The sequence below is a fragment of the Synchiropus splendidus genome, chromosome 9, assembly GCF_027744825.2.
Source record: "Synchiropus splendidus isolate RoL2022-P1 chromosome 9, RoL_Sspl_1.0, whole genome shotgun sequence".
Taxonomy (NCBI): Eukaryota; Metazoa; Chordata; class Actinopteri; order Syngnathiformes; family Callionymidae; genus Synchiropus; species Synchiropus splendidus.
This window is the reverse complement of record NC_071342.1, coordinates 10,446,056-10,469,975: the sequence shown is the minus strand read 5'-3', so window position 1 is coordinate 10,469,975 and position 23,920 is coordinate 10,446,056. Positions and strand designations below refer to the sequence as shown.

General features: G+C 40.4%; 2 protein-coding genes across 2 annotated transcripts; both read right to left on the bottom strand.

The window, feature by feature from the left end:
- Positions 1-6,538: 6,538 nt before the first annotated feature.
- On the bottom strand, positions 6,539-13,086 carry perp (p53 apoptosis effector related to pmp22). The gene is made up of 3 exons (XM_053876069.1): positions 12,712-13,086; positions 9,859-9,999; positions 6,539-8,159 (listed from the first exon to the last, which is right to left on the bottom strand). Exons 1-3 carry the CDS (start codon positions 12,914-12,916, stop codon positions 7,948-7,950), a joined length of 558 nt encoding a protein of 185 aa, XP_053732044.1. The 5' UTR covers positions 12,917-13,086; the 3' UTR covers positions 6,539-7,947.
- Positions 13,087-13,883: 797 nt separating this feature from the next.
- LOC128765016 (transmembrane protein 26-like) lies at positions 13,884-23,889 on the bottom strand. The gene is made up of 6 exons (XM_053875389.1): positions 23,566-23,889; positions 22,058-22,154; positions 21,836-21,925; positions 18,587-18,795; positions 18,049-18,134; positions 13,884-15,388 (listed from the first exon to the last, which is right to left on the bottom strand). Exons 1-6 carry the CDS (start codon positions 23,754-23,756, stop codon positions 15,099-15,101), a joined length of 963 nt encoding a protein of 320 aa, XP_053731364.1. The 5' UTR covers positions 23,757-23,889; the 3' UTR covers positions 13,884-15,098.
- Between the last annotated feature and the right edge of the window lie 31 nt (positions 23,890-23,920).

Below are 23,920 nucleotides of genomic sequence, written 5' to 3'. Positions count from 1 at the left end.
TGTCTGGTCACTTGTGAAAAGCACAAAGAAGGAGCGTCACCGAGACAGACAGGTCGCGTCATACTCCGATTCATGAGGCAGCCGGTGAGAGACCCCGGAGGAAAGTGGGCTGGAAACACAAGCACGCCGATGTCGTTATCCCGGGCACTTCAGTCGTTCATAATGCACAGCAATGTCGTTATTCTTAATAGTACTTGTTGTTAATGGTGAAAATAAAGTGCAGGACACACTATATTTCCAGGCAATCAAATATATAAAAAAACAAAAAAAAAAAACAACAACAACAAAATAACATTTTTTTTTCGTCCATTTGAATTCTAAATAAAACACAGGTAGTTTTTTTTAGGTCTTAGGCGATTTTTTTGTGTTGTCTTCAATCATACCTATTACTTCACTGCCATGCATTGATTCATTTCGATTTAATGTATTTATTTTAGTAATGCTAATTAGTACACAGTACATCTTGCATCAAATATATTAGGGTAAAAATACCTTGCAATAAAGTGCCTCTATATCATGTGTGACCAAGATATTCACCACTTTAAACATAAATATATTGTGATTTATACAGAGAATCTCTGAATAAATGCAATATATGGTATCAAGGAAATTAGAAGCAAGATATTTAAAGTGTGTAATATCATGGCATAATCATATTTTTCCCCCATTTTCTCGTCTAATAATATTTAGCCACAAAATCTAAGCTAAATTTAAGACTTATCTTTTCCTCTGTCTATTGGTAACAAAAAAAATACATTTTTAAAATGAAATTACTAAATATTATTGCTAATAAAAATCAATGTATTGAATCTGTCTGGATGAAAATGAGAAGTTTTTACTGGAACCCCCGAAACAGTTTGTACAATCATGTTGGGTAATTTCATATTAAAAGTTCCAACTTCACAATCGAAGGAAGTTCCATCAGCGGTCGTTTCTCAGCAGTCAAGCATTTATTTGGTACTTTTCAATCACGTATACCAAGGAAGGAACAATATTCTTTGTATGCTGTCAGATAAGAAAAGGAGCCTGCCAAGTGGAGACGCAGAACACGAGAACCGTCAGTCCCACCAGAATCACCCCGAAAATATCATTTTAGAAAACCAGTACAAGAATATTCCCCTCAGCAGTGCCAGCTATTCTGGAGCCCGGGAGTGGGGGAAAACCTGGTAACTATTTTGACTTTGATCATGAAGATAAGGTGTTTAATTTTTTTTAATTGAGGCATGGCATGTTGAGTGTGGTGCACAAGATGTAGACCTGAGTACACCTGACCTGAAATAAATCAGAAAGGTATGTGTGTGTCTGCTTTATAAAGACTATAATAAAACTGCAACTCAGTTTTCAGACACATGACAGTTGCCAGCGCAGGAGAATGAATGAATGCCTCAGCTATCTTTTCTGTGATTCACCCAGCAATCATTCCACAGGACTCACAGTCACCTGACCCTGCCTGGCGTTCGACTATACAAGTACAGAGTTCATTCGTGATTCACCCTCCAGGAGTTTCAGATTGACAAACATGGTTTGGATTGGACTTTGGCCAATGTGAAGTCAATAACTTCAGACATACTTAAGAGCTTTTTCGAGTGTCTCATCAGTTGGTCGTCATGTTATCTCTATGCATCGACCACGACAGCCAGTGTGTATGGAATCTTGTGTGCACTTTGCTCAACAATGGCAAAACAGGAGCGTCACATGTCAAGTCTAAAGACTAAATGCTTCGTCAGTTGTTCACAACAATCTGCTGAGTCATCTTGAGCCAACTTCACTTGAAATACCGTCTGCTTTTGTTTGTGGATACGTTCCGGCAAGCTTTTTTGAAGTTGCAAATGACTGTTGCAGTGGAAGACAAGCAGAACAACTTCATCTCAGTTGCACGCCTGGAAAACCCAATACGGGTGCGGCTCATTCAAATGTGGAGAATGTTGATCTTTCAGCTGCTGTCTCAACAGAACCGACCTCTGAGCAGAAGCAAAAGCGAAATGCTTTTAAAACAGTTCTGAACTGGGGCCAGATGGGAGTGTCAGTAGGAGAAAAATACAATTCTAACAAGTTTTCCTGAGAAGTCGTCCTCGCTTCATAACAATATTTAACTTTTCAACTGTCAGCATGGCAGGGCAGCCTCAGAGCAAGAAGGTTCCCAGTTTGAATCCAGTTTTAAGTCAGGGGTTCTTAACCTTTTTGATCTCAGGGTCCACCTTTTCCAGAAAAAAGGGTGCAGGGCCCATTCAAGGAATGGGATTACTGATTTCTGACTTCAGAATTACTGATTTAATTTGTGTTCAGTAACCAGACATGTAAACAAACCAAAACATTGTGAAATGACGTGAAACCGTGTGATCAGTGCAAGTGCAGTGCAGGTATTGGTCATCAAAAATTCCAAGCGGCAGCAGAACCAGGTGCAAGTCATGTTCATCAAATTTGCTAAAGAAAAAAAATACACTTGATGCAAACTGTTGAGAGAATTGGGAAAGCAATACATCATGAATAAAATTCTGACTAAAAGATAATAGAAGTAATATCATAAAACAACGTCTAAATATCATAAACATGTTCTTTTGTTTTCAGAAATAAACTCTAAAGAAGATAAATGGAAATGAAAGAATCGCCATAAAATGGTTAAGAATCACTCTTTCAAGTTACACTTCTTAGAATTGTCTTCCATCTTTAGCTGTCTCACTCCTGGCCTGAGGTGAAGCTGCTGGTGACCCAGGCAGCATCAGTTGAGACTCTTCAACTCGCCTCTAGTCAACTTCCTCTGTTGATAATGTTCCATTTATTGTAGAGCTGCCAATAAATACGGATTTTTTTAATCTATTTTAATTAAACAGCAGAATTAACTTGAGTTTCATTGCAATTTAATTACATCCTTATCTGTTCTTAATGTAATTTATGGGAACATTTTAACAATGCAACTGTAAACTCGTGACTAATCAGGAACCAACTCTACTTTAGTGCGATTAAACCAGATTTTAAATGTCCATCTAATAACAGCCCTCACTTGAAGCGAACTTAGAACGGCCCAGTAATATACACATAAACAGATGACTATCTGAATAGTCAAGAATAAATTGAGGATGATATCAGCACTTCTGTTTCTGGGAGTTTTTCTCGATGATAAGCTCGGTCGCTGACCTATATTTAGCGCTCCGTGTCACTCATCCGAGCCAGTTTCGATTTTACTGACATCCTCATGAGTCAGTCTAAAACCATTTTTGAGCCTTCATTTTGTGAACTCAACAATCCTTGGTTCCATATCTACACAAATGTACAGAACCCATTGTTTGACATGGAGCTGAAGCCCCACGAAGGTCCTCACTCGGGTACCTTCAAGTGGATGTGACAGTGATAAACATCAGAAGCAGCAAAATTATTAAAAATTATTTGTATTTTCATAACTTACACAAGCAGATCCAGCGATGATCTGCATGAGCAGCGATTGAATTCATCATTAACAACAGAGGGATCATATTGAACCACACAGAGCTTCAGCAGGATTGTCGATAATTCCTTCTCCATATCCAGTTGAATTGATCAGTGATGCTCACAGCACCGCATGTCCTCCAGTCATTCATAAATTCTCAAAAAGTCCCTCATAGTAACTTCTATGAACTGAGGTGAAACTAGAGTGGGGGACCCTCAGGAAGACAGAGGAGTAAACTCGAGGTGTTCTTCTGAATAAATGGAAAGCACCTGAAGAGCAAGAGTGAAATCAACCCCCAACAGAAAAACCCTGTTTGAGGACCCAAACTCTTTTGAACCTTCACGAATGTCGAGGACATGTCGGCGTGTTAATGGAAGTTTTCAATGTCAGATCTGCGACTAAACTCTGCCCTCTAGTGGAGTTGCTGTCGTTGGTTGAAGAGGAAGCTGTAAACGTTGAAATGCACTTTGTTCTTCCTGAATAACGCTTCGAATTAAGCGACTCAATTTTCACACTGAGACTTCAATGAAGCTCGTCAATGTGGCCTCCTCCGTCATAGATATTGCGTCACCGATGACGTGACGATCCCCAGCCTGAGTGAGTCACACGGGTATGATCGTCCTGGGGATATGTTTGATACACTACAGTGAGTTACTTATATAATCGCTGCCATCGACATCTGAGGTCAACTCTCTTATTTGCCATTTGGGGACCCCAAATTAATTTTGAATGTTTTCCCTCATAACTGGGCAACGTATAGTAGTACTAGTCGATCCATTTTCAGAATACTATTTTTGTTTTGTTGTTGTTGTTGTTGTTGTTGTTTTTTAATTTGTCACCAACTGAATTAATAAGAGGCCATGTTATGGAATGGTCAAGTTAGGAATGCTCAAAGTTCATGGATCATGGTTCATTGGTTGGATTGGTAACGTTTCTTCACATTTTACCAGTGGCTAACTGGGAATGAATGTATTTTTATTTTTCATCATCAGAAACCTTCATTATACATTAATACAGTATTGTTATTGCGGGTTCATGACCCCGTGCCCCAAAAAAGCAACTAAACTTTTACTTTTTACTACCACAGTCGGACAGAGGGATGTTTCTATCGTTCAGATAATTCATTTACAGTTATTAAATATTGGTCTTATTTTACTGAAAACTCACTCACTGGAGCCTGCGCAAACTGCCTTGACTACCTGGTGACGCTTCTTCTACGATAACTTGCCTTTGCTGCCACCAAGTGGACTATTGTATTACTGCGCGTGTTGTGAAGACCATTGTTTTTATTATTAGGTTAGTTCAGACTGCCTAAAATGGAGTGGAGTGTTGATAAGTAACGAGAATAAGAACAACAGACTAAAATGTACTTTAAGAATATTACCATAATAATAATCAAAATATTATTGTCACACAGCATGCACAGTTCCATGCACAATAAAAATCTTACTTTGATGTTAATCGCCATTGAGAATCATAACTGAGATGAAAAAGATCACAAACCGGAGCAGCTGCATGATTTTTTTCCTGTGATGAGCTGAAGAGCTTTGACATTCAGAAGACACTTGAATTAGAGCTACTGCCTCACTGAAGAGGATGATGAGAAATGTTCACAATATTATGTAAAGTCAAAGGCCTGCAGGCAGCAATGAGAACTTCAGAACGTCTTTGTCATGAAGCAACTCTTTAGGTTTATTCGAGTGTCCACAAACTTGAAGTTAAACCACTTTATGAGACTGTCATATTAACTAGTCGGTAAATCCTCGTGTCAATATTCCAGACCTGCATCATGAAAACAAACATGCTCTAGCATGCACATGGGAGTGGCAGCTCGGTGACAAACACACAGATCTAATAGGGAAAGGCAGGGCGACCTCACCTACACGCCACTCCATGATATCATCCCCCGTCATTCTTCCTCTCTCTGCTCCACCTGCACGCAGGTCCATCACTCTGAGAAACCAGAGCTGTTCAGACGCACTGTAGTTGTGACCGCAACCGTCCATGCCACGACTCAAGAGTCATATTTTTTTGTTTCTGTTGCAACATACTAAAGCCAAGAAACATTGATTTTATTGACCGATGATGTCTCTGAAAGTTGTGGTCAATTCATTCTCTTCTACGTCACAAAATAAAACTTCAAACTACTCTTTTAACATTTTCGTTTCCTGCTACAGAAGCTCAGTGGTGGACGTCAATATTCATATACTATGTTGAAAACATTGTCTTTAAATATAGTTTGGTGCAAACATAATTTAGCTGCAAAGCTACTCTGTGAGTGGGTGAGATTCAATTTGGAAATCAACGGGGCTTATGAATTCAAAAAATCTAAATGGTTTCCCATGTATCTTTTTATATGAAAATTATGGCTCAGGTTGTGCTAGTCACGTGGGGGCACATGCCGCCTACATATATGCCATGTGTTGCACACTTGGTAACGTCAATGACTACAGGCCCAAGCGTGTATAAGTTTTCTGTTTTTTTAGCAGAGCAACAGTCACACGTCAACCGACTGCAGGTTCATCCACGCCACTGAGCAGGATGCACTGTTTTGGCTGCCCTTGAAGTGCCTGAGTAAATTCCTGTGTTCAGTCATGCGACGTCAATATGTGCATCTGAATGCTCCTCAGCCTCAACATCTTATTTTTTTCTAATTCATTCATTTCACTCTGTTCATTCTCCTTGTCCAGATACTTCGGGCGACCCACCACACACCCCATTCATGTTATTACTGGTATTATTAGTAACGCTTTCGACTCGGCAACATATATTAGCTAGTTATAAACTAAATGCTTGCTTAACAACTATCAATAATAAGTAGTTATGATATCTACAGTGAACATTTGGTGACATTACCTAGGTAAAGTGTAGTCAGGCTTAACAAGACACGAACAGTGATGAATTACTGTACAGACTAGTGTGCTGCCAAGACAACATTTATTTAAAGACACTGTTTTTCATGAAGCCTCAGCAGCAAATCTCGAGAAAAGTCCCTTCAGGATTACGAGCCTACATAGATAAAACGAATAGCTAGTCAGGGCTGCCCAGCACCGCGGGAGGAAACTGGAGTGGCACACGTAAATGTGTGTGAAATGAACAAAATCAAGTCATGGCTGATGAAAAAGTTATCTCTTTAATGCATCAAAATACACAGACGACCAAACACACTCAATACAGCAGAGAAAAAACATCTACCAACCACATGACACCAAAAAATATGTTTCATAATCAATGCAAAAGTTAAGTCATCAGCTTTTCTCCGGATTCTGCCCACATCTTCTGTTGAAACTACAAACTATTTATCCATTTGCTAGCTTCTTTACAGGAGTATAAAATCAGTTTTTTATACAAATTTCCCTCTGGTCGACTAACAAAACGGTTTTACTGCACAACTTGTCAGTTCATGTACTTGAACAGTGATGGGACAGATGGGGAGAACAGGTTTGTTGCTCAGCAAAGGCACATGCCACACAGTTACCAAAGGAAATGCTAAAACAAAAGCAAAAACAAATCATCTTCTCTTACATTCAGATACAGTCGACATGCTCCCTTATACCTTTTCAACAAAGGAATACTGAGCTCAAAAAAATATCTTGGAATATTAAGAACAGGCCAAACCGAGGCCCAGGACGGGCCCTTCACTGCAACTCTCCGGCCCATGGGACGACAATATTCAAGTGGAAATCAATCATCTTGTCTGGAAATTTTCTTCTAACCATTCATTTTCCTATTACTGCCTCTTTAAATTGCATTTGTCATGTTATCTTTCATTTAATCTTGTGACTCTGCTTAGATAAAACCAGATTAAAATACTGATTTATATTGGATGCTCTCTGATAAATCATTTATTTTACTGAACCAGCATATTTAAACATTTAAATGTATAAAAATATATGTTGAAAATATTCCCTTTCTTTATTCTTCCTCATGTATTTAATATATTTTCTTGCTCGTGTTTCTCTTTCATTTTTATTCTCACTGCAGACTTGAAAGTGGCCCTGATTTAGAAAAATATTTAGCTATTTTTGGGACAAAAGCAACATTAGTTTTGAATTTCATCCATGTAATCTTATCTGTAATAAAAAGACATTCGGTACAATAAAAGTAGTGAGACGTGAGTCTCACCTAAATCCTAATAATACTGTGTTTAGTAATTGTAGTTATTAGAGCGCAGACTAAAAAGCCACCACAGAAGTTTTATTATTACAGTCGTCAAAGCTGTGTGACGCATTTGTTTACATATATAGATGATCTTCTTCTCTGAAAATGAGCCATTTTTAAGAAACTATTTTGCGCAAGAGTGTCCTCTAGGTTATCACAAACTTTCGTTAAGTGCACTTCAGTGACGCTGCATGGAAAAGATGCTTAAAGGAACAGAAATATAACTTTTTTTCATAAGTATAAAATGTCATTTTAAATATTTAGGAAGTGTGACTTTCCAGCCCAGAAGCCCTGATCTAAGCGGTGACATCAAAAGTGTGGAATAAAGTTCCAACCAGCTGCGTGAATCTGTGTTATTGTCTTTAAGCGGAGGAGTAGATGTACTTGGTCTTGGCATGTCCGCTCAGCTCGTCCTCGTAGCGCGGCAGGCAGCAGAAGAGGATGGCGCAGCCGATGCACAGGATGGTGGCGCCCCAGCCGAAGCCGTACGCCCAGGTGTAGTAGTAGTGGCCCTCATAGATCATCTCGTTGAACTTCACCGGGTAGATGATCAGGGCGATGAACTGGACAACCACTGTGGGGAGAAAGTCAGTCGCACATCAGCAGGTCACATGACAGAGTATGGCAACCCCTGGCGTGCTGAGACCAGCAACCTTCTTGCCACGAAATGACAAATCTATTGAATCTATCTTCAGAATTGTGACTAACAAAAGTATTCAAAAGTCACGCCAAACGGCTGGGCTGCAGTGGAACTCTCAGCCGGGCGTGAACATGTTTTCATTAACGGTGAGTCGTGAGTCTGCTAAGTCAGTGAGTCAGACGAGTAACGACTCATCGAAACTGGCCAACACAACCTGCACGATAATTATTTACTCATCATTGTCCAACATTTTGTGACATTTCTCCTGCAGAACTCTGCAATACACAGGAGCCCATGTAAATATGTACAAATCGTTGGGGACAATTACATTACATTAAAAAGTAGATAGATGTGTCGCTGCTATAATTTAGCAAAATATAGTTGAAATGCTGAATGGCAAAAAATGATGTTCAGATAATACAGTTCTTCTTTATTTATTGTTAAATGCTGTTTTGAAACTTTATATCTATATTATATTTGGTGTGACCATCGTGAAGTGGTCACTATAAAATTCAATTGTGGAATCCTTTATATTTTATGACACAGGCACTTCAAACATGACCAGCTATAGGTTCCCTTTCTGCATATTTCACATTAACTATAATAATGAAAAAACACCAAGTTCCTGCCCTCTGAGAGACACAGACAGTTCAACATACCATGACTAGATCAGACTACCTCACAATCTCACAATTGGGAAATTCAACTTCATGTTGGAAAATGCTTTTCACGTTTATAGAAAACATTTACTTTTCAATAATATCAAACATTGTGCTATGCTGCATCACCTTTGACAACACAACTGTTTTTGTTTGTTCTTTGGTTTGTTTTGTGGGAGTTTTTAAATCAACTTCAGAGAAAGCGCTGCAGGAAATGAAATCGGTTTCTTCAGAAGAGAAAAGCAGAGAACATAAACCTTCCAGCGGAAAATGGCCCTGCTTAGGCACGGCACTCTGACTGGACACTTCACTTATCAGTAAAACACTGTTTGTTTGGCTCTACTTTCCCAGGCGGAGAGCAGTGAGTCACACAGACAAACAGACCAAACCTGCTGTTGCCATAGCAACATAGGCCCCACCTCGTGCTTTTGACTCTAAACTTCACAACCACACCCTCATGAACGAATCACACTGACATGTTAAAACAGTAACTAAACTTCATTTACACAAACAGCCTGTTCAGGAAACCCCACAGTGCATATTAATGACTTTCAATTTCACTCAAGACAGATTAAGTCTGAAACTGGAACTTCCCGCACAGTTATATAGTGGGTTTGAGCAACATTTCCAGTCCTAAAATATACTTTTTATGGTACACAGTTTATCAAACAGAAATAATATTATCAGCAATTTTTATCCTTATTTTTAACATAATTGACTCACTCACATATATATATATATATATCACAGGATTTATAAACTTCACAATATATCAATGTATCACAAGATTTACAGGGTTAAAACCCTGGTAACAGTTGTTTATTGTAACTGGGTTTCAGTTTGGTTCAGAGTGCTGGTTAAGGTGAGACATTTGTTTTGGATGTTTAGGTTTAGGGGGAGAGGCTCAAGTCAATAAATCCTAAAAACAACGTGTGTGTGTGTGTGTGTGTGTGTGTGTGTGTCTTGACACTCACCAACTATGATCAACATGACGCCGATGATGGGCAGCAGGCTGATCCTGAGTGAGCAGCACAGAGCAATACAGGAGATGATGAAGGCAACGATGAGGATGAGGAGGCCGATGATCATCAATGCAGCGACTGCCTGAGCCCAAGCTAGAATTATATACACAAAGAAATGTCAGCAAAATGATTTGGCCCTGATCTCCTGCGACAGTTGTGGCTGTGTGTAATGTTAATGAATTAGACGGTGGCAGCATGGAGGGCCAGTAGTGCCGCAGCCTCACAGCAAAAAGGTCATGGGGTTCAATCAAACCGAAAAAAGCTCTTAAAATCACACACAAAAATGTGCTGCAAAAAAAATGCCAATCAAAACTAGCTGCCGTTCTTTGCATTTGGCCTCATTGCATTTGGCTCTTAACTGAGGTGTGTGCCACATTCTTTCTCTCACTAGATTGAAACCCATTTTGTCTTTCTAGCTAACATTATCCAAAAAAAAAATCAAGTGAGTATTATAGTTGTAGCACAGCACTTTAACTGTGGCACAAGATTAAACAAGTAAAAACTTTGCCTCAAACATTCAGACGAGCATGACTCATATTTCTTTTGTGAGACGCGCCAGCCTTATGGAGGTCATTTCCCAGTCCAGAGCCCACTCAATGAAGTCCACACTGATATCAAGAGACACGGAACTCAAAACACTCTCTCGCTACAGGGTTGTTGACACAGCGTTTAGCGCTGTTACCATTAAGTTAAGACCGTGTGTAAATGTTTTATTTCAGTGGCATGTCATGCTAACTCCAAAAAAACGCTTTGAGTACAGCTAAAAACTAAAGGGATTTCAGCAAGCCTTTCACAATATAATGTGAACCGGAGCCAACAGAGGATCAGGCGACGCCCTGAATTATTCACACCAGGGAGCGTTTGGGCCTCACCTGCCACCGCCTGAGGCCCGTTCGTCACCGCGCACTCCTCGGGCGGGTTTGACTGGTCCTATTTTCTACCATCATCATGTGTCATTTATCGGTTGCGACAGCGCTGTCACATTCACTTACGTACTGTCTACCTTCTGAATTTAATCGACTCAACGGCGCTAGTGCATCTCTGAGAAACGTCTTGGTATTCTCAGAAACAGTTCATACTTTCAGAAAATACTCCGATTCGACTGAATTTCCTAAGGGGCCCATACTGTGTCCAGTGTGGGAGCTGATGGGCCAAAAGAACTTTTTGATTCATTTAATATAAAGACTCTGAATAAGAATCAATATAAAGCAACTTTTTTCCAGTTTTATTTATTTTGTGAGCAAAAAATCTGCTGCCATTATCAGCAAATGGCAACAAGTGACTTATTAAAAAACGAAAGTATCATTTCTTTTGTAGTTTTGAGCTGACTTCATTTGCAAGCATACAGTCTGCACTTGTTGGGCCAAATTTGTAAGCGTCTAGTGTGTGTCTGTGTTTTCAAGGAAGGAAAGAGAAGGCTGTCAGAGCAAAGTCTAATGGAAGAATGGAAGGAGGGGCAAGCAAGTCTGAAAGGAGGCGCCCGACGGGCTCGCTGCCAAAGTTCAGTCCGTACTTATCAAGCACATTTTTAATCCCAATTCAACTCTGTATCGGTCCTGAGGCCACAGTTGGACACAGAGAAAAATAAGTGTCCACTGTTCAGACTGTTTTGGCAGGCATCTTTGCTCTTGTAGCTCTTCTTAGTTCAGGCAAGAGTGTAACAACAACTGATGAGTGGTGTTACCATGAATATAAAAAAGTATCATTGACAGTAATGAACAGTTTTTAGTAAGTCAAGAATTTCAAACTTGAGGATGGTGGACCATATTTGGGCCCTATTTTTAATACTTAAGGACCTTCATATAATGGCTATTGCAAATGATGAACAAGCATCCCCGTGAGTTATTCCATAACACACTGCAACAGTCAAAGAAAGCCAACTTGAGATATAAATGTGTGACAGCAAAAGTGTTCACCATAAATGGACTGGCTTCTTCACATGAACTCGACGGAGGACGGAGACGAGGTTGTGTTTTTGGAATCGCCCTGAATCACTTGACAGTAATGGACGTCATGGTCGATGGTAAAAATTTAACTTCTGAAAGTCAGAACTGACCATATCCTCCCACGTTCCCAGCTGGTTTGAACCGGTCCCCAGAGTGTCTGACCTGAAGCTCATGACAGGAACAATACTGGGGTTTGTGTGCAGCTGTGGGGGAGCAGCTAAGACCTGAGTGCTCTGAAGGGCTCGGTTACCTTTCTCAGAGGTCACGCAGGTCAGAACCTAAAAACCTTGGATGGTATTCTCCATAAGTCAAATGTCGAGCAAAACTAGACAGTTCAGTGCGAGGGCCTGTCTTGCCCAAGGGCAAATGTCAGCACAAATGAGTCTCTCAAACAGAATGTGAAACACCTTGCAGCATTATCCTGCAGATTACTTGAAAATACTATCAGATGAACAACAAAAGGAGGGAACATTTTGTTGTTCCATTCTTCTAATCCATCAGTTATTACCAGAGTTTTGACGTTCTTTAGTGGAACTATTTCGAGGAACCATAGAAATAACATCAGTTTTCATATCAATCAATCAATTTAGCTATTGAATAAAAAATAACAATACTTTACAGCTGGTTTTCAGCATTGTAAGAAACGTGTTGGTTGTTTTTAAAAATCGTAGTTTAAACTAAGAACAATTGTTGGCTCAGTTCCACGGTGAACTACAGATCTGGACGGTTGAAGGTAATAACATGGGTGTGTTTGGCGTTTCAGGTCCAAAGTTCGCGCTTATTTTTTCTAAAGTTGTGTTACATAAAAAAGTAAAAGCAGCTCGCGCGGAGTCGACAGCACTCGATGAGCGCCACTCACAGTGCTCCATGAGGGACCTGCACTCCCAGTTGTCGTTCCTGCCTCGACATTCCTCCCACATGCTGGTGTAGTGAGTCTTGGCTTCCTCGTCCTCCACCCATCCGGACGTGGCTGCGATCGCGATTATGTCGAAAATAATGGCGAAGAGCAGCAGCAAGGGCACAATCCACCGGCACCGGGGGTAGGCGATCCCACAGCGAAACATGTCCGATGATCGAGCGCGAGCAGTGGGCCGACGGAGACGGGAGCAGCGGCGGTGCACAGTCGAGGTGTGTCGGGAGGAAGGCGTCGGTAAACAAGCTTTAAACGAGAGCGTGATGAAAGGGACGATCCCCACCCAAGTGTGATATGCAGACAGGTTGAGCTCTCACAGGGTTGGGCTCGTCCGAGGTCGAACTGGTCCGCCCTACTCTACAGTGCAGTGTCAGGTTACCGAACCCACAGGAGAGGGACCAAAACTCAACTTTCTACGGAAATATACATAAAAATCTATTTCAATATCACAAGAACAGTAGTAGCATGTGCAAATACGGAATTTATAATAAATTCAGGAGAAATGTTTTCATTTTTGACTAATAAAAATAACATTTTGTAAATAAAAAGATATGTGTTTGCTTTAAGATGTGGGAAGGGCAAAACTAATTTACTTTTTATTCTCAAATTTGTTTGCAGGCTTTGTAAATTTGTTCTGTTATTTGATGCACTATACTACCAAAAGTATTTGCTCACCTGCCCTGACTCACTTATGAACTCAAGTGCCATCCCATTCCTAACCCACAGGGTTCAATGTAATGTCAGTCCACCAGTTTTCAATATTTTGTAGCGAGGAAATTTCACGACTGGATTTGTGCCACAGCTGGCATCCAATGACAGTTCCACGCTGGAATTCACTGAGCTCCTGAGAGCAGCCCAGTCGAAACAGTCTGCATGTCCAGGTGCTTGGTTTTACACACCAAGAGATTAGGACACCTGGTTCTGATCACTTGGGTGGGTGAGCAAATACTTCTGGTGCTGCAGTGTAAGTGCTGATGAATAGTTCAAATGAACTGAACAAGTAGTGAACTCAACAACACAACAGTGAATATAACACATAGTCATACATCTTCATTTATTTAGCACCTTTCAGACAGAAAGTGCGTGCGTAAACGCAGCATTAAAATCAACATGACGGAAGTGGACATGACACGCTTCTGCAACACACGAAAGACTCATAATAAATGGAGAACCAAAAAAGTATAATGCCGTATGACAGTGAAATAACCTAGACATCCATTGAGAAAGCATCACATTAAAGCCAGTTTGTAAAAAAATCTTTTAAAAGTGACTTAAAAGAGGTCACAGACTGAGCCTGTCTTATCTCCTCAGGTACTGTTCAAAAGTCGAGTTGCACAGACGAAAATGGTTTGGTCCCCTTATGATTTCAGCCTTCTCATGGGTGGTCAGCATGTCAGGGATGTAGCAGGAAGAGATGAGCTCAAAACATGACTAGTAAACTTTTAAAAGCAATTCTAAATTACTCTGGTAGCCAGAGTAGAAAAGCTAAAACTGACGCCGTCTGTTAAGACCAGTTAATGTAAAATTCAACTCTGACGAGCACTCCTTTAACAGAAAACAAGAATTCTACCTGAATATTAGGTTGCTTTTCTTTTCAATTATTCAAAGCTAATTTGAGCGTAACACATCTGCAAACTATTCAAAATAATTGGGGGCCACATGAAATTATTTGGTGAGGCAGAAATGGCCCCAGGCCCTATTATCTTTTTTTTATGTTACATCATAATTTGGTGAATAAATCAACAGGTATGAATTTTTATTTATTTCATGGATGTGGAGGAAACACGTTTATTTATTTACTCTCATTGCAGTGATAAATATGTGCATTAATGCTAGTTATTTAATGTGTGTTTTACAAAAAAATATGAACTTCCATTTTTTATTTAAAATGAATGATAGGTTCGATGGAGAAATACATGTAAACATCATTAACAAAAACATGGACTGACATGTATATTTTATCATGTCCGGACTTTCTATGAATCGATGCTCAAATGCCTGGAAGGAAATAGACAAGGGTGGAGGAGGCTGACGTCCTGGAGCGGCCATGATGGGCAGCGATGATGTAAAAGCATTCACTTTGAGTGTTGATGCAAGCCGTTTGGAAGCCCATTCTCACCTTAATAATAAGAATGAAAAAAAAGCCAATAGGAAAAAAGTTGAAAAGAGTTGAAAAATAACAAAAATGAAGGAGAAAATGTTCTGAACAGTGAGAATTGTTCTTCTCAGGGTTAGGGTTCCATGGATCCATGGATCCAGCAGTGGCAATTTTGGACAACAAAATGCACTTTGGTCTGGTTTGAAGTAAACAGGACGTGAGTCGATACTTGTTCTCAGGGAACAATGGCGGCTCTGCTGCTCCTGGACAGACGAAAATCCAGGCATATGACCACCAACCTGTATAAGTTCAGGATCACCACCAGGAAGTTCTTGATGGCAAAGAAGACCAGCATTTGATGGAAGACGCCAAAGTACGTCATGACGGTGAGTCTGACCAGCAGGAAGGGTCCATCCTGGATGAACAAGGCTTCCACCACATTCCAGATATCGGTGCTGTGTCTGCGCAGGAGTGAGGCCTCCTTGTCCTCCTGGTCCCCCTCGCCGTCTGATTTGGTGTTCACCACTGCCGAGAGGCACAGGATGTTAGAAATCCTGACCCATCATGCTTTGTTCGTGAGCACACAATGACTTTACCGGAAGAATAGCTAACTTAAGAAACTTTTGTACAAAATGTTTAGACTCAGTTTATCCGCACAATTCAAGTGAAGTATATTCAGAGTGCAAGAGCCCAACCGGACAGCAGATGGCAGTAGAGCCAGGGATTTTCTCAAGACTAGATCAATCATAACATTACTCAGCAGTAATCCTTGGTCAACAAGCGTTTTTCATGATGTATTCGCTGAGTAATGTCAGAGTTTAACACTCTCTTAAACTATGGCCTCCAAACTACAGTCAATGTGACACTGACTAGTTCATCAGTTCATCACTACATTGTGATCATTGCATGCTCATGCTGCTTTACTTTGAAAGGTAATTGGATGTTAATATGCTTGCTGTACTTCTCGATGAGTTAATACATTGGTATTGTGAATTAATAGAGACAGTACTTAGGAACTTACGAATTAACTATTGAAAAAAAAAACCCAAAGGAAATGAGATTAATTGAAGATAAATTGAGGCCTTAAAAATATTTTGCAATATATAATACACGGTACCAGTATGAGTTATTGTTTTGCGATTTTTAATACATATATTTGTAATTAATTTTGATTGTTTTTGTTGCAAACGGAAAGCATATTTGTCAAAAAGGATTTTTGTATTTGGACAACGCATGCTTGAGAATAGCATTCATTCCAACTAGAACCAGAATGCTCAGAACTGTAACGTCTTTCCCATCTCGGACTTCCAACTTCCGTTCATATTTTAGTGTCTGAATCTTCATCATCATCTTTTTCATCAGGAAAAAAAAAAGTTTTGCTGATAGACTGGCGATAAAAGAACGAAACAAAACAGCACCTCTAAACTGAAGTCATAACTGACCGCACAAAGACAAAGAGCTTGGTTCCTAAAGGCCACAGACAACTCCAGGCTGAGTGCTCCAGTTCCACGGTGAGGACGCACCCCTATCAGGAAGCAACCCATCCAGCACATTCATCAATCATTTAAACCGTTTCCCAGAACACGGTGTGGGTCGTCTGTTCTGCAAAAAAACAGGTTTGGACGCCAAAAAGGCCTAGACTCAGGGTGACACCTAAACATAAACATAAGCATAGAGTCTGAGAGAGGCTGATTACGTGATGAAGAAACAACAAAAAAGCCTTCTTAAAATGACACTTAAGCATCTTAAAAAAAAGGGGAAGTGGCTTTTGAATTGGAGGTTAGAATTAGACCTTAGTCTGCAGTTCTGGAAGTTGCACTTCTGTATTTTCATCATCACAAGTCTTCTGACTAGGGTTATATCTTCCAGTGAATTGCCCATCTATTACCCACTTCCTGTGCTTTTGCCGAACTGCATCATCCTCCCCACTCACAGTCTCAACTACCTCAATTTGTCACTAAACTTCTCCACCAGCAGTCTTGGCCCTCAGAGCCTTCTCTTCACTCTGGCTTCCACTCTTCTGTCACTGATCACCATTGTCAGTCGTCTCCATCCATTCCACTCTCTTCTCCACCTCCTTTCATCTCCCCATGACTCTGGAAAAGACGTTGACTCGAGCAAATGTGGAGGTGAAAATTCTGGATTGACTGTCAAGCTAAGAAGCTACTCAACTTGGACGCAACATTCTTACGTTGCGAAGCTTCATTTTGATAAGAAGCCGCCTCAAAACAGGGTCTTATTAAGTGATAATAATCCTTGAGAACTGGGCATTTATGGTCTTCATGCTTTGACTCTCATTAGCCTGATGTATAATCATAAGGATCATATCAGAGCATTTATCTTCCCCTAAACTAAAATCAAAACATGTCTATGAACTTTTTCAAAATGCATCTGGGACATATATTATATGGGACATAATATATTTTTTTCAAAATATAAAAAAAAAATCTTATGTAACACATTTTTCTCTGAATATAGCGTCTTATTAAATGAATTATTTTCATGCATTCACCATGTATTTCCATCAGAGCTTGACAGACAAGGCAAAATATGTATAAATATTGTAAATATTCAATTTGATATCACAAAAAGGTGTAGATGGAAATTACTAGATATGAAGGTAAAAAGAAGCATACAGTGTGACCCAAACTTTGGGATTTTAGTAAATTTATTCATCTAATCCATACATTGTGATGTCACGGCAGTGAATTACATAACTTTTACAGATGTTTTGTCTCATCCACTGGAGATACTCTACTGTGAACACCACTGCTATTTGCAGTGTATTTTCTCCCTTGCCTTCTACTACGTCTGACACTATTTCAATGGGTTTTTTTTTCACACTCCTGCTTGACAGCAAAGTCAGCTCCAGTATGGAGGGTGGTTTTGAAGCTAAATTTACTTGCCTGCTGGTGTAAAGTAGAAACTACATCAGTCTCCAGCTTGGCTCATTTAAATGCCACGATGCCACCAGTGCAACTTTGGTGCGTCAAGGTCTAAGTTTTATTGATTTCACGACACACTTTCTCTTCAAAACTCAGTCCAAATGTAACGGAACTGCTCATTTGTGCTTTGGGAGGTATCTTCTCTGTCGTCAGACTTGACTATCACCAGTTGAAGGACATCTCACCTCTTTCCGAACAATACCGTCCACAAAGTCAAAGCCTGTTCGAGGACGCACTGACCTGCGAGCTGGAAGGGGAACTGCAGCATGCTCCACGTCCACACGGCCAGGATGATGTAGACCAGCTGAGGACTGTTTTCTCTGGAACTAGAAAAAAAGCTGAGATGAGTCACCAGTGCTGTAAACTGAGTTCTGATTTTATCTGGGGTGTCCCCCACTCTTCGTCTCCTGGGTTGGACAACGACTTTTGTAAGTGTTTGTAAATGGTTGTTGAAAACATTTTACACTGCAATTTTTAAATTCTGTTATTGCACCGAAGAAGTCGCCGTCGTGACACTGATGACATCTATGACATGAAATATGTTTAATGGGGCACCCTCGAGAATATTGAGCCCCAACTGCAGCCCTCAGTTCTGCTGACTAGAAGGAGAAAAGATCTTGGTCATGAGCCCAAGCGTTCTTCCAGCACCACTTATCTCATAAACTCTCGAGTCACGCCCTGATGCCGAGGAAGATGGAGGAGCGGGATGTGAAATCAGGTCCTTATCTGGAGTCCATTAACTCTTCAATAAATAATAAATAAAGGGTTTTTAACACACTTGATGTCGGAGAGCGTCTCGCTGGTGAACTCCAGGATGTCCGCGGCCGTGCCGACGAAAATGAGCAGCAGCTGAGAGAGCTCGTCTTTGGTGACCCCGCCTCCCAGAGGAAGGAGCCACTTCCCCACGATGACAAGGATGAGCAGGATCTGATGGAGAGCCAGGATCCAGTTATTGGGGCAGACCGATGATAAGAGGTGATTGATGTTCTGAGGAAAGTCCAAAAACATTTGACGGTCAAACATGGTGACAATTTTTATTCGGTATTTGTTTACATAAACATTTGTGGACTAGACTGTTGCATTCGGGGGAATGTCAAGTTCAAGTCCTGTGGGCCAAAACTGGTCCACTGTATAATTATACAGGGCCCACACACAACTGTTTTCTAAAAGTCTTATCTCACTTTCTTCAAAAACTAGTGCAGTGAATCAAGTGGGTGCAGAGTTTGTGTCTTATGGCCACAAAAAGTTGGAAGACAAATTTAAAAACTTTAAACTCTAAGTGATCGCACTTCAGAGAACCCTCTAATAAATTCAGGACCATGAAACAGACAAAGTGTTATGGCCCTGACAAAAAAATTGTGAGTGCAGCATGGCTGAGATCAAGGCATGTCTGTACGCTGATGAGAGAAAGACCTTGAAGTCTTGAGCCTGGGCTTTAGAACAAGACTAAAAGAGTACAACAGTAATGTTAACATCCATTGAAATCTCTTGTATACATGATCAGTTCATGACACGTGACAGTTGATGAACATCCGTTTTTCTCAATGATGTGCCGCGTGAGAGACTGTCAGGTGAGCCCTGGGAAAAGAACCAGTTTCACCTAATATGTCAGGAGATAGAGCTGGGCGATATTCTGACATTAAATTATGAATAATTATAACATGTTGACAAGCTACCAATGTGAGAAGATTACATGGATTCGGTCTTTCTATACACTACAGATCTATGTGGATGCGCTGTCAGAAGCAGTGTGCAGTGCTCTGGTCCTCACACTCACATTGAAAAGAAGCCTGTCAAATGCGCGATTTCAAGAGTTGTTTTCAAACCTGATGTGCCTCTAACTTGACCACACACCTTCATGACAGAATGATGGAGCGTCGGTATCTCAGCGCCAAAGACCGTCTGCACCTTGGAGCTAACGTGATGTCTTACTTCAAAACTTTATTGACACTCGTAGACCATCAAACTTTGTTTTGTGGTTTAAAAGTTGGCCAAAGCTAAATTCAGAACTAAATAAAAGTTCTGCAAAATATGAAGAGATAAGTGTTGTTGTTATAAAGCTGAGGCACAGAATGTTAAAGATTTGTCTGGAAATGCTACAAACTGGAATTAAACTGTTATTTAAAATAAGTCATTATTTGTACAGTTACTTAAAATAAATGAATCAATAAACATATATTTATAATATAAAATATATATATAATATATTTTGCCATATTTCCCACCCAACTCAGAAATGTTTTTTTAATTAAATGCTGTACATTGAGACTCGCTTATTTCAGTGGTGTTAGCCAGGTCAGTAATAACAGCCATAACGAATGATATTATGTGGCGTATATCATGACATCACCGGCCAGATGAGGCCCACAGACCTCGACTGTGACAAGCAACAGAGACATTTTACTAAGAAACTGTAGTGTTGCAGTCAGAGCGTACAGAGAACAACTACTATTTTGCACCACTGAAAGCATTTAGTTCTAATTTATTTTTGGGAAAAATTACTCCAGTTTCTTTTGCAGTCAGAAATAAATGTGTGTCTATATAACAAATAGACTTCTGTATTGAGGTCAAGCTTAGACTCGCCCCCTCATGGTCTCGACTCTGTCTCACGCCCTCAAACTCTTGGCTAAGAGAGTGATTTTCTGGAAGAATGGATATATAAAGGAGCCTCCCCCCAACATTCCTTCGATGTGTTTGACTGCCGGCAGCATATTTTTACCTTGTTATTTGTCACATTCTTTATCTGGCTCGTGTCCCACTTGTGGAAATGTAAATACTCTACCGGTGAAAGGGGAGTTCATATCCACTCACATGAGGGAATTCAATGTTAATGAGTGGCCTCCGGCTGCAGCCATTCCTCATGAGAAGAGAGACAGTAAGATTCCTCTTGAGAAACTGCAATCTGCTTTCATTAAAGGGATGAGGACACAGTATCTACAGCACTGCAGCTATACATTAGGCTGAGTGAACATCAGCACGCCCCACTTGTTTAAGCTGTGGAGAGTTCAAGGGCCTTTTTTCTAGTGTGTTTGGGAAGCACAGATCGATGAAGGCAGAGGCAGCAACTGACTGGAGAGCAGGGAGAGAGAGAAAGGGGAAGGATGTGCAACAGGCGAGGCTGAAGAAGGACAGGGATGAAGGTGAAGTGAAGAGAGTGTGAGATAAAGGAAGATAAGGGCGAGGGTCAGGTAGTTAAGGTAGATGTGAGGGAAGCTCTTGAGAGGATGATGAGAGGGAAGTTTGCCCAGACAATATCGAAGGGGAGGTGTGGAAACTATTCTAAGATGCTGGAATCGGAGAGGATGATCAGCAGAGGAAGACTGTTCTGGTGATATCTAAGGACGCAGACGAACTGGAGCAGCTATTGAAGCATCGAGTTGATGAGTCACATGACAGAGTGGGAGAGTCCAGGATCAGAGGAGTAAGAGCCACTGTTGATGTTGGAAGAGATCAAGGTCAGAAGGAGTTTTTGTGGTTCTAGAAAAAGCCTGGTCCAGAGTTTCTAGTGAGGATGATTGGTACTGTGTGAGGGACTCAGACCAACTATGTGAGGCTTCTGCAGGACATGTATGAGGACAGTGGTGAGGTGAGCTGTGGAAGTGATTCAAAGACAGAGGACTGCATCAGACATCAGCTCTCAGTCCTTTCTAGTTTGTTCTTTGACTGATGAGGTCAGAGAGGATCTCCATGGACTATGCTGATGATATAGTGATCTGCAGTGACAGTAGAGATGAGTTGGAGGAGAAGCTGGAGAGATGGAAGTACAAGGTGGAGAGAAGAGGAAGGATGCTTCTGAGGAAATCTGCCTCTTGACAAGTCATGAAACTACTAATAGTACTTCTAAAACTACTCTCTGAACACTGAATGGCACTCATGAGGACACAGGAAGAACTAAAGATCAGTGAGCAAATGAAGGGATTAATAAATAAATTCAGATAGATTTCTGTGTAAGATGTCCATAGCAACATCTGCTCAAGGGCATTTCCTGCTGTGGATATCCACCCATCAGTAACAGCCAGGTTGTTACCTGCAGGTAGTCCTGCTGCGTGTGGTTTCCTGCCGTCTGGTTCAGCATGATCACCATCTTCAGGTTCTCCAACGAGTCCAGGTTTTTGCACTGGAACGAGGTGAAAGAGTCTTTTTATGTCAGACTTTCCGTTAAGCCGTCACAAAGCTTGAATGTAAACACTGAATGAACTGCAGCATTCAAGTCGCGGGAGTGGCGGTCGCTACTGCATGTTTACGTCACCTCGTGGTCCTTGGTTTTATGCTGCTGGTTGTGAAGCTCCAGGATCCAGATGGAGGGAATGATGCTGCTGAGGAACAAGAAGATCGCAGGAGAAAACCTGCAAGAAGAACAGCTCAGTCCTGCAACGAACTTAAACTTTGTATCAACTTAAACTTAGACCATCGAACGGACTGGTGCATCTCCGCTTATGAAGGAGATTAAACATTAAATTAAGTTACACGTAATTATATTGATAATATTACATAATAAGATTAAGCACCATGTCCCTCACCCCCAATTTTAAGTGTAACCCCCTTCACAAGACTCCTGTGAAAGCTCCTTCAGCAACAGACTGCTGCACCTATACAGCAAAGCGAATGTTCAACTGCTATCAGTCTAGTTGTGAAGTTGTGAGGTGGCACTTTTGCACATTTTTACCATTGTGACATCCTTCAAGTCTGACTTATCTTTACTTTTCTGATACAATTTAAAATTATTTTTATTAGGCAAATAAGCTGAAGGAGCTCAATTTGTGTAGATAAAATGGCACAAATATATGTTTTAATAATTTAACACACACATCAATGCAATATTTGCCCAAGTATTAATTGAAAAGACATTAAATATGTTTGCAATGATGGTTTAATATCTACATTTAATAGATGATATATAAGTAAATTAAAAATGTGAAGTGTATCATGTTTTGGAAAAAAAAAAGAAAGAAAAATATATTAAAAATACATATAAATGTATGAAATCTAAATATATAACACTCAATGCGTTTTCTGAATTTCCACAACTATTTACATTGTAGATTTTCTCTGAAGGAGTCAAAACACTGAATGAATCCACTGGAATGATACAGAAAACAAAGAAGTGTGTAATTACTCAAAACACATTTTATAATTTAGATTCTTCAAAACAGCCACCCGTTGCTATATATATATATATATATATATATATATATATATATATATATATATATATATATATATATATATATATATGTCAGAAGTATGATATTTAAAGTCTATCTCAATAATAGAAAAATACAATTAAAAATTAAAATCAATTGGATATCATACACAAACAATTAAGTCTAATTTGTGAGGTAAAAATTCCAAATTTAAACATCCCGTGAGATATGATACGTCATGTTGCGTATCACTCAATATTAAAAGGCAAAGTAAAATTATTTGCCCTGATTCCAATTAAAATGTTAAGTTAGCCTTACTTGCTTTTAAAAAAAATAATACTAAAATATCAAGATGCGACTCATCCCCTGTTTCTTCATGTAACAATGATAAAACAATAAAGACACTTAGCCATGGTAAGTTTGATGTTTAAAAAATCTTCCCAAATATCAACAACGGCACTCTATTCCTGACTAAAAGGCCCCAGTTCTATCTGACCCAGGAGCCGTTGGACAATCGTGTTTATGTGGGGGAGGGATGACTCCATTGTTTAGTTTATTGAACCACACACAGCAGGGATGCAATGTCTCGCAAACACGATCTCGATGACCTCACCATTTGTAGTCCTGTCCCTTCCTCCTCTTCAAAGTGACGACCATCTCTGCCACCAGCGGCAGCAGGAGGAAGGTCAGCAGCCAGTAGAGGGGCTCCTCCGTCACCCAGGTGACCCTGAAAACTCCCAGCAGACACAGCAGGACGAACAGGGCCCTGGTGATGACCGCGCACATGAACTTGGCGGCACTCATACTGGGAGATGCTCGATGCGAGGACCGGGAACTCCAGGTGCGTCGATTCACTCCGGGCAACGGCAGCAACTGACATTGTCCGGAGTGGCCTCCAAAAAGAAGGAAGAGAAAAGTTCAAGCCCCGCCACTCTGGTGACATGAAGAGAGGGGGGTGGCTCAGAGGG

What these genes read in the sequence shown, in the direction of transcription:
- perp (XM_053876069.1), bottom strand. Translation starts at nt 12,916, where the DNA reads ATGTTTCGCTGTGGGATCGCCTACCCCCGGTGCCGGTGGATTGTGCCC. An exon ending in CAGGTCCCTCATGGAGCACT is followed by an intron (nt 10,000 to 12,711) that starts GTGAGTGGCGCT and finishes ATATAATTCTAG; the next exon opens with CTTGGGCTCAGGCAGTCGCT. An exon ending in CGTCATGTTGATCATAGTTG is followed by an intron (nt 8,160 to 9,858) that starts GTGAGTGTCAAG and finishes TTCTCCCCACAG; the next exon opens with TGGTTGTCCAGTTCATCGCC.
- LOC128765016 (XM_053875389.1), bottom strand. Translation starts at nt 23,756, where the DNA reads ATGAGTGCCGCCAAGTTCATGTGCGCGGTCATCACCAGGGCCCTGTTC. An exon ending in ATAAAACCAAGGACCACGAG is followed by an intron (nt 21,926 to 22,057) that starts GTGACGTAAACA and finishes ACCTCGTTCCAG; the next exon opens with TGCAAAAACCTGGACTCGTT. An exon ending in GAGACGCTCTCCGACATCAA is followed by an intron (nt 18,135 to 18,586) that starts GTGTGTTAAAAA and finishes CTTTTTTTCTAG; the next exon opens with TTCCAGAGAAAACAGTCCTC.